The sequence below is a fragment of the Xiphophorus maculatus genome, chromosome 1, assembly GCF_002775205.1.
Source record: "Xiphophorus maculatus strain JP 163 A chromosome 1, X_maculatus-5.0-male, whole genome shotgun sequence".
NCBI classification, from domain to species: domain Eukaryota; kingdom Metazoa; phylum Chordata; class Actinopteri; order Cyprinodontiformes; family Poeciliidae; genus Xiphophorus; species Xiphophorus maculatus.
In genome coordinates this window covers 20,979,753-20,990,520 of record NC_036443.1, presented here as the reverse complement: position 1 = coordinate 20,990,520, position 10,768 = coordinate 20,979,753, and the positions used below count along the sequence as shown (strand labels likewise).

The 10,768-nt window shown below is 36.3% G+C and overlaps 1 protein-coding gene across 1 annotated transcript in view; it reads right to left on the bottom strand.

Moving 5' to 3' along the window:
* Nucleotides 1-1,515: 1,515 nt before the first annotated feature.
* The window catches only part of nup210 (nucleoporin 210), a 34,146-nt gene continuing 24,893 nt past the window's right edge, over nt 1,516-10,768 (bottom strand). Inside the window, exons 34-40 of the mRNA XM_005805700.3 lie at nt 10,018-10,132; nt 9,609-9,755; nt 7,615-7,865; nt 7,325-7,529; nt 6,621-6,737; nt 4,684-4,761; nt 1,516-2,648 (exon numbers count right to left, since the gene is read on the bottom strand). Coding sequence (XP_005805757.1) covers nt 2,545-2,648; nt 4,684-4,761; nt 6,621-6,737; nt 7,325-7,529; nt 7,615-7,865; nt 9,609-9,755; nt 10,018-10,132 — 1,017 coding nt within the window. The 3' untranslated portion in view covers nt 1,516-2,544. The remainder of the gene's footprint in view (nt 2,649-4,683; nt 4,762-6,620; nt 6,738-7,324; nt 7,530-7,614; nt 7,866-9,608; nt 9,756-10,017; nt 10,133-10,768) is intronic.

Here is a 10,768-nt window from a genome sequence, read left to right as displayed (position 1 = left end):
CCGTTTGACTTTTTTCTCTACAGACAAGTTATTTTCTAGTTGTCTCATGAAATTAGAAGGAGCGATCAAATAGTCCCTTCTTGCACTTACTGCAGAAATTTACTTTGTCCTTTATGTTTTCTTTAGGCAAGCTCTGTAATATTGGGAGAACCTTTTAGAATGAAACTCCTCAATAACCCGAAGCATTTTTGTATGGTAACAGAACCTCTAACCATACCAGCAGCTTTGGACGCAAATCAAAAATAGTTGTATATTTATAAAGGTTACAATTTCAAACATGTGTAAAACATTATTTGACTTCTGGAAATTAGTTTGCAGATTTTTTGACAGAGCAATTTCAGCTCCACATCAACTTCTAACTTTACTAAAGTAGGTTAGGTGGAATTTATTTTGTCAAAGCAAAAGTACTGAGTCAAATAGGTTTTTCCACCAAGTTTTGCCAATACAATTATTCCTTTAATCATTGTGCATCTGAGCCCTTTGCTCAATAATCTGAAAACAGTGTACGGTAAATAATCACAAACCTAAAGCTGTATAATTAGAGTGTACAATAAGGTAAATCCGAAAATAGAGAAAAGGTTCAATTTTTTCTTATGAAACATCTTTCTTACAATATTTCACCATTTCATTTGTAAACTGGGACTTCCAGACAGAAACTATTTCACCAAATCAATCCTCCTATAGGATTTGTCTCATCTATACATTTCTTTGAGAGCATCAACCATTCAGCTCTCCAAACTAAAAGGTGAAAATATGCATGAAAAAAACACATCCAAAATAAGCCACTTTGACAGCTGCACAGCTTAAGTGAAGCCCATTCGATGTTATGCTGCCTTCCATATCATATCGTAGTGTACAGTGTGCTCACCTACATGAGATTGTGAAGCGGGTTTTGACACAGGCTGCTGCTGCGGGCATACAAATGAGCCTGGTGACTAACACCACAGCAGTTCAGGGGAAAGTCACTGAAAAATGGGCGACAGACTGGATCAGTGGCCGAAGGGTATTACAGAACCTGGGTGATAAAAAAACATTATTTCTCTTGATGTTTGTATAAATATATAGAGAGATTTATGGATAGATACTAGTTCAATTTATCCAAACAGCGGCAATTCACCGCAAACATCTCAAGGCACTTTAAGAAAACAAACAGATCCAGTTTACATACAGAAATAAACAGTCACCATAATCCAGATTAAAGATGAATTGGAATTATTACTCTGCAACCATTGACATAAGTACAAATGCAGGTTTACCTAAAACACTGCTAAGCAGAATATCTTTTATTTTTGGCATCATGTATTAGAATCGTCTAAGAAACCGAATTTCTCAGCTAACCCTAAGACATCTGGATTGAATTACAAATATTCTTTTACCACAGTTCTGTTAAGTCTCTGTTCCTTCAACTTAACACAGCTGTGGTAAAAATATTTGTAATTTAATCCAGAGGTCTGGCTGGAAAAATTCTGTGAAGAAAAGTTAAACTGTAGACAAATTTGAGACAAACTCCTGACATAAAAAGTAAAATCTTTAATTAGCAAAAACAAGCACATTCTCACACAAGCAAACAAGCTAATTTCAACCATGTGCCAAAAAGCTGTTCAGAGTTATATGTAAGGCATAACATCAATCAGATATAAGAAAACATAAATATAATCTTTTGCCAATAATAATCAAATGCCAAAATATGTCACATAAAAACCAAGTCACATTTTAATGAATCAGCATTTCAACAGTGCCGCAAGTCGTCGTTCTTGAAATGCTGGGGAAAAAAACATTTGTTTTTTCCAACATGAGGCCATATCACATGTGAGTGCTTTTATAAAGACACATCTACTTCAGATAAATGAATGATGCTTCACATTTGCAACTGTTGCACATTAAACAAAAAAAAATTAAGAGCTGCATTCATTGTGGCTCAAACATCAGAACAGTTAAATAATAATTAAAAATGCCCAAGACAGAAATTAGACCAACTTAGTTGGTGTTCAACACATTTGGAGGGTTCGGCACCTTTCAGGACGGATTCAGTGAAAGACGGTTATCAAAGCTACAACCAACAGAGGTCATTTTGTTCTTGGAAAATATCAAGTCAGCTTGTTACTCAAAAATGGACAGGGTTGTTTTCCTGAGTTATTGACCTTCACGTGTCAAATATAAGCGGCACACAAGTTAATGGCAAACACAATATATATCTTTTCAAGCTCAAACAAATGATTTGGTGTTCGAGCATTTTGCAAATACTTCAGTCGTTAACGAAGAGGCAAAACACAACAAAACAGCACGGTGTGTATTATTTCTACACCACCAGCTCTTCATATACAACCACCACATCACACTTCACAGAAAACATACCAAGAAAAAGACAGAGCCTTGCAATCATTCTGCATTAATTTTAAATGATATATTCTTTTTTTTAAGTTTCTGTACCAACATTTGAAGGCAGATCTTCCCACAGCTTTCCTGCTGAGGGTTAGAGGCACATTCTTCATATATTAATGACCCGAGGTGTCGTGTCGAAGAGGACGTAAACACGGCGCCCAATCAGGACTTGTAATCTGGAGAATAGAGCTGCGATCTGTACGTGCTGTTTGGACTAACTCTCGGCATCATGCGGTTGAAAGAATTTGCTGCGGGCGAGTCAAGACCTGAAAGAGTCAGACAAACAAACTTGATGAAGTATACAAAACACAGAGGAGCAGGTTCTGTTTGACAAAAATGATCAGCTACAGATGGGTGACGGGGTCAGAGACTAGAGGGCAAAGTCAGACAATTAAAATACAGATGGATGGCATATATTACACATCAAAACATATTTATTATACAAGATGATTTTTTTTTTGCATTCTAAAGCATACTTTAGAATGCTGCATCAAAGCATATTAATGAAAGTTTAGTGGAAGGAAAACATTTGGTACAAAATGGTGCACAAGTATTAAGGATAACCACATCCTTGAGAGGTTCCAATAAACTGGGATCAGTGCTTCAAGAGACATCACACACTGACCTGCAACTGCAATCACAACTACAGTCTCAGAAGCCGTTCATAAAGGAATAAAAGAATATGACTGTTGCTCAGTGGCCCAAAGTCCTGCTTTCAGATGAAAGAAAACATTGCTTTTCTTTCAGAAGTCAAAGTCACACAGTCTGAAGGAACATGTAGAGGAACACAATCCAATTTGACTGAGGTCCAGTGTGAAGTTTCCACACTCAGTGATAATTTGAGGAGAAAATACAAACATGTCAATTCAGGCAAAGTAGAAAAAAAGAGAAGTCCCAAACAAGTGTTAAGCGCACATATTATGAAGTATGTGGACTTCAGTAGGCCAATGACGCTTTCTTAAAAAATCTTTTATTAGGTCTACTGCAATTTTCTATTTTTTGATAAACTTATTTTTGCTGTTTTCATTTGCTGTAAGCCACAATCATTAATATTAAATGAGAAACAACTTCAAGTATATCAAAAAAAGTTTTTATGATTCTCCTTTTGAATCAAATAACTGAAAAAACTGTCATATTATAATTTATTGAGATGATCCAGTTTGACCAAGACTAAGAAATGCTTCTTTTCTAGTAATTTAGTTTCTTCTTGATTCATTCACACAAGGTTGTACTGCAAGCTGCAGCCACGGGAAAACACTTGGACTCCATTTATTTTATAAAAACATCAACAAATATAGGTTGAGAAGGAAGTATTCTGCCAAAAAGATAAACAGAAAACCTGTTCTTCCACCTGAGGGACAGTCAACCATAGCAGACCATCAGCCAGCAAATCAAAGTCTGTCTGAAAAATAAAAACTCCAATTGCTAAAACACACATATGTAGAAAATACTATAGATAAGCCTGTTGAACTGTTGTGAAGTAACTATTTTATACTTCCAAGCTTTACAACTGATTTAAATAATACACTGCGCCTTGATCCTATTCCACAGGATGAAACGTAGCTACATGTTTCATGTTACCTGTCAGTTTCAACTAAAGCGCCACCAGCTCGGCTGAAACTCCTTTTGTTTGCCTTGTTGGTGGCAAAGCATTTGAATGAAACAACTCAGGAACCAATCAATTAGTTAGTGATCAGAATTAGCCAATATCTTTTCGATCAGCTCTGCCTGGTGACCAGCAGTCGTATAAAAAAGAAAAAGGAATTAGATTTGTTTTGTTTCTGTTCGTTAAACTAACCAAATGGAAACTTCCCACTTTGCTTTCAACTGTAAACACATCAGTTTGTGGAAGTTTTCTTTGTTAAAAGTTAAATTAATGTGAGAGAGAAGTACTTTGAAACATAAATGAGGACATAATCTTGATATTAAAAGGAGAACCTCTGTTAGTTTGCTGATCTAAACTAATGTAATCGGATTGGGCAGAAAGGTGACACCACTAGAAAATCTGCTGCTTGACAAATTATTTCTTTAATAGTTGCTGCCTGTTCTGTATTGTAACTGAACTTCACTGCTTTACTTTTCAGAGTATAAGAATATTTCCTTTACACAAATCTATTAACTACCAATGTCCCTGAAAATCTCTAATATTGCCAATGACAATGTGAAAAAGCTTTAGAGTGAGTTCACATTTCTCACCACTGAATCGAGACAAATGAACTGCTGCTTCATGGTGGATTCACCTGAATCGACTTATTTTTAGATAATTTTGTGGAGGTTTGCTTCATATTGTGTGTGCCATACCAGTGAGGGGTGGCGGTGTTCTCTGGATGAAAGCCGGGTGATACGACTGCTCCTTTGGAGACAACAAAGAGTGCAGGACTGCCGGGGGGGAAAAAAAGACATTAAAATTATTTCAGTTTTTCAAACAGGGCAAGTTTACATGAAAACTGATGCTGTAGCTTTTCTAGAGTTCTGTGCATTCAGGGCAAAATACAAATTCAAGATATACAACATACCAGTCTGAAAATGAAAAAGAAATCATTGAATGTAAGAAACTAAAAGGGAAAAGTATTGGGCAGTTTTCATTCACACAGTTTTGTATTCAAGTAAAAAAAAAATGAAACAAAACAGCCAAAAAAACCACAACATTAAAGGGAAAATGCTGAGAAATTTCCAGTGATGAACTCAAGTATAGAAAATGGACTGTATTGCAGAAAGTCCTCAGCTTGTTATATTTTTAGTCGGATTTAATCCAAACCACACACAATGGCTTTATGTTGAAAATAATGCATAATAAAACATAGCTAAAAAATACATTAAGTAAAAAGAAATAATAAAACCAATCTAAATTATTTAAACAATAAACGTAGCAAAAAAAAACTTTATATGGTGGTACATTTTTTAAAACATTTTTTACGCTAAATGGAAAACAAAGAACTACAAAGTAAAATAGGTTTTAATGAAAGGTTTATACTTCAAATCGATACAGCACTTTTCAAACAAATGAACATTTACACATTATTTGATTATTTCTACTTTTAAAAGAAAAATATGGATTTATTTTTTATTTTCCACTTTTAATATGTGGTCAGAATGAGATTTAAGCGGTTCTTTTAACAGGACTGTTAAAGCAAACATATCCTCATATTTTAATCTGCAGGTACCAACAGGAAACTCATATCAATGTGTGCAACAGAGAAATAACTAAAACTGCTTGGATGTAATATTTAGTACAGGGACGTTTCTTTAAAGCTCTACTTGCCACAAACATCTGAATAGTTGGCCAGACTATGATCAACTTTCTTAGCCACACCTGACCCAGATCTTAATGACTGCTGTGCTGAAGCTCAATGAGAATATTGGGGTCATTGCGATGAAGGAAAAGAGGGATTAAGGTGAGTTATTTCCATTTTATAGAATTGCAAAAGTCACAAATAACATTACAATTTTCTATTTTCCAAACAATGTGCAAGCTCTACAGGAAGCCATACACAAATATTCCACAAAAAAAAAAAAAAAAAAAAGAAAATCTGAACTATAGATCTCTGGAGAACTTGAGTAAGTTTCTAACAAAATAATAGGATAAAAAGAGAACGTGACTCTGAGCAGAACCTTGTGTGTATCGCTGATGTACTTCTGTTAATGCGTGTGCTGCTGCCAATAAAACTGGCACATTTTGATTTTATCTTTGCCAACAGAGTATGAAAAATTGCAGCCTGATGGAGGAGCATCTTGTACTCACATTGAGACACATACATCAACATTTACAGGCATTTCATCATTTAGAGGCAAAACAATCTGAAACATTGTGCCAGGCAGCCACATTGCCTTTCAAGATGAAGAGGAGGGATGTCTGAGTGAATCAACAGTCTGATATAGATTCAATCCTTCAGCCAACCAGCTAATGAAGATCTGATTGATAGAGATATCCCACAGAAGGCAGGCAGCATAGAATGATTGTGAACACCTTTAACTTGATTTTCACTAAAATCAACCCTTTGAAGCAGCCATTTTCTGACTTGCCTTTTTCCAATTAAATTTAGATTATTTTCCTCTAATATTTGATGTAGCTAAAGCTAGCAGTCTAGATTAGACACTGAACACATCATCAAGTCTTATTCTGTAGAATTCTTTGACTATAGACTAAAATACCACAAACTTTTAACTATTTGACTCCTTCAAAAGTTCCTCCACCTACAAAATCAATATTATGGAAACAAAAAAGTGAGGTGACCCACCAATGATGATGATAGCTGTGCCCGCCAGCAGAGCAAACAAGGTGCAGAACATCATCTGGTAGCAGTTTATGAAGCTGTGGAAGGAGTTGTTGTCCTCTATGAAACTAGGAGGAGCCGCTGCAGAAAGGAAGCAGAGAAGAGAGTCAAAGCTTTGATGAAGAGTTGAGAACATCACACAAACATTAACTTATTCTAGGAAATCGCACTGAAGTTTGTTAAAATACTGTAGATGTGTGAAATTTCTACTCCTGCATTTATTATCACTGACAAATTGCATCAATATGTCCTTGTTTCCCATAGTTCTAGTCAAAAGAACTTCTTAGAATAACTTGTGCTTAACTTACTTAATGGGTTACGTAAATATCTATCTATCTATTCCATCTATCTTTTTTAATAGTTGTGAAATAGTAAAAAAAAAAAAAAACACAACGAAAAACCCCCCACATAGCAGTAAGTGAGTGAGGCTGCACCTTTTTCCGAAACATCAACTTGGAAAAAGGGGCAGTCACGCCCCCATAGTAATAACCTACAGCACATTAAGTCAAAATTTAATAGCCCATCAAATTTTGTATACAGCTCTGTAAGATTTTACGTCTGCTATATTTCCTGAGAGCTGACAAAAAAAAGTACAGATAAAAGTACAAAAGTACATCCTTTGGCTTGTTGCTCAGCAGATTAACATTTGCACAGAAACAGTGACTGACCTTGCTTGGCAGCGTTGGGATCATTAACATGAATAAAACTGACAGGGATGACCAAACTCTGACCAGAAGAAGCACTGCTTATGTCGACAGAAGCTGAAACTGCTGAATGCGGGTCCACAGCATTAACAATGTACTTCGTATAACTGGGGAATCCTTGCTGGACCTCCTTCTCGTAGACGACAAGACTGGGAGAAGTGGACGTCACCTAAAGACAACAAAATGTGTTTTCTCACATCTACCTGTTGACATAGAGTAATATTGTGGTGCATATTTCCTGAACCACTCCTGACCTCGATGGTGGACAGAACAGCGGGGGGGCCGTAAACTGTGAACTCAGCAGACGGGTGCAGGTTGGAGAGCAGCAGCTCAGTCTGGTCTGAGTAAAGCCCCGGCTCGATGGGCAGCTGGGCGCTGACCTGCTCTCCGGTGAAAACGCTGCCGACTAGGCCAGCCTTCACCAGCAGGTTGGTCATGGACACGCTAAGTAAACGGGTCTGTTGATTAGTCGTGGGCTGCAGGGTCATTGTGCATGTGTACAGACCTGGAGCAAAAACAGGAACAAGGGCTCAACTAGTATTCATACCACAAACTTTTTCCATATTTTGTCACTTTAAACCTTTTATTTTATTGTTATTTTATGATAGACAAAGTAGCATATGATTCTATAGTAGAGGGAAATGAGCAGTTTTCCCTCTTTTTTTTGTAGCAAGTTAACACATTTATATTCAGTTACCTTTCATTTGATGCCCCTAAATAAAACTCATTGCAACTTGAGCCTTCAGAAGTCACCTAATTAAAAAAACAAAGCCCATCTAAGTATAATTTTATCCCAGCATAAATTCTGTGAAGGCATCAGTTTATTAGAGGACATGAGTGAACAAGCAGCATTATGAAAACCAAGCAACACAGACCAACAGGCCAGGGATAGAACAGCAACAAGGGTTCCTATAATCCCAAGCTTTGAACATCTCATGGAAAACTGTTCAATCAATCATATGCAAACTGAAAGAGCATGGTGCAACTACAAACTACTGGATCTACTGCATCCCTGCTCCAACACAGCTGGATAAAATCACTGAATTATTCTTCAACATGCCATCAAATTTGGCAAAGGCCTGGTAACGGGCCAGTCATCTGACTCAGCTGTGTTGGAACAAGAATGGAACTAAATGCAACGCAACTGTAAGAATGAAAAGTGTTCGAGTCTGCAAAAGACTTCAGACTGAGACATATTCATGTGTTAAAAGGGCCTAATTAAAGTCTATACCGAAATCTAATTGAGAATATTTGGCAAAACTAAGTTCACAGTTCCTCTCAATCTAGTTGGACTGAGCTGGAGCTGATTGCAAAGAATAATGGATTCTATGCAATAAAAGGTGTACAGAAACAACACTGTCTCGGGGAGAAGCACAGTTTGCTTTATGTTTGTCTAATCGTCCATCATTTTCATTCCCCTTCACAATTTTACCAAGCTTGCACATTTCAATGTTATAAAGGTCAAAGAAAAGTTTAAGCCTGTGACATGAAAAGATTCACTGACAAACTGAACACTGTATTTTATTCTAGAGTTGCTGGAGTTTTAACCTTTAACCTCAGGTTCACAATCAAATGGTACATTCAGAAAGTCCGTAGAAAGCCATAGTTTTGTACAGTGGTACACACCCAAAGGATCCAACAGTGACAAACAAGCAACAAGGGTGAGTCCCAAACCCCAAACACAATTACATCAATGCTTTCAAGCAACATGGACTCTCCTTGGTTCGATACATCACTTGGACACCTTTTATGGCCTCTGTAAAATTCATTCCTTGGGCAATGCAAGTATTGATTAGGTCCTTGTAAACAGTATTTTCCCGTTCTCATAAAGTGCACAGACATTAACACTGTTAAAGATAGATTTAAATGTACTATTTCTATATTTTAGAACAGAATACCAGAAAAAACACAAGAAATGAATGTGAACGAAGCAACATTATGGTCTTGTGAATAGATTTTCTGATCTGCTGCAAAACTGAGTGATGAGGTTAGGTCTGAAACTTTCCAAAAACAACAAAATGCTGTAAAAACCAAATGATGGGCTTCAAGCGGACAAAGAAAAACAAAAGCATCAACAAAATTAGAATCAGTTATTTGAACTTTCTGTAATTTAATCCAACAAAGGCTATTAACCTCAAATGCATCAGAAAATTGTATATTTGTGCAATAACTCAAAAGAGAAAAAATGTGCTTAGAAGCTTCTTTAGTCATGAAAATACTTTGTGACCTGAATTCAGATGAGTCTTACCAATACTGGAGTCAAAGCGCGTGTGTGTTTTGAACACATCGTTGGGAGAGAAGTCGATAGTGTCGCTGGTGAAGCTGAGAAGGCAGCTGACAGATTTTTCTGGCTCAAGCTTTGCAATAGCTGCTATCTGGGTAGGCAAACAGGTTCCTGGGGGTAAAGCAGAATGGAAAGCTGAAACTTACTTTTTATCCAAATAAAAAAATTAGATTCTAGTTTGGCTAAAACATTTTAGTTTATTTGCTCTTCACACTGTTTATTTTTATGTAGCCAAAGTTAAAATATAACTGAACACTTACATTTAGTATAAAACAAAGTAGCTAAATCCAGAAACATTTTAGTAGCAAATTCATCTTGCTCTCCATATTCTTTTACTTACTCTAAAACAGATATCTGCTTTAAATATTTTTACCGATGAGGTTGGTTCCTCTCTCTCTGGTAGTAAGCAGAACTTTTGTCTCCTTTCCAGACCGGACGGGTGAAGGTTGAGTCATAGCGGTTGTTGTAGTAGGCGCTTCCACAATTACCTACAGAGTAACAAACACAGAAAATAAAGTTAAACTGGAAGACTTTCAATGTTTGGAAGAGAGAAGCTCATTTCTCTGCTTTCCCATTTCATACTTTTGTAGCTTTGATCACACTTACACTTCACGCTTACACTTTTAGGTCAGGAGAGAAAAAGGGTCCTGCACCATGAAAAATGTTGCACTGGGTGGCTCATATCGTCTTTGAATAGCCTATAATATGTTTTTATTTATCTGCCGTGTTGTAATATATTTGGTTATGTGACTCCTAAACGTATTTCTTTGCTTACTTAAAAGTCAGTGGACATAGTGTTCAAATAAAGTCTTCCAAAAAATATATTTAAAATTAAGAATATATGTGAGACTTACATTTTGCATCTGCAGTACAGAAATAACTGCAATAATAATAAAAATACAGAAAAACTAGCGAAAAAGACACCAACATGACCGTGCATTGGCATTTTACTTACTTTACTATAACATTGTTATAATAAAGAATTTACTATAACAATGTTATAGTAAATAACACTGTTATTTACTTATCCTCACCCAGTGTTTCAACCTGCTTTGTGTTTGACCAAGCAAATCATGTTAAAAGACACCCACAAAGCCAAATTCAACTGTAAGTAAACATTAGTT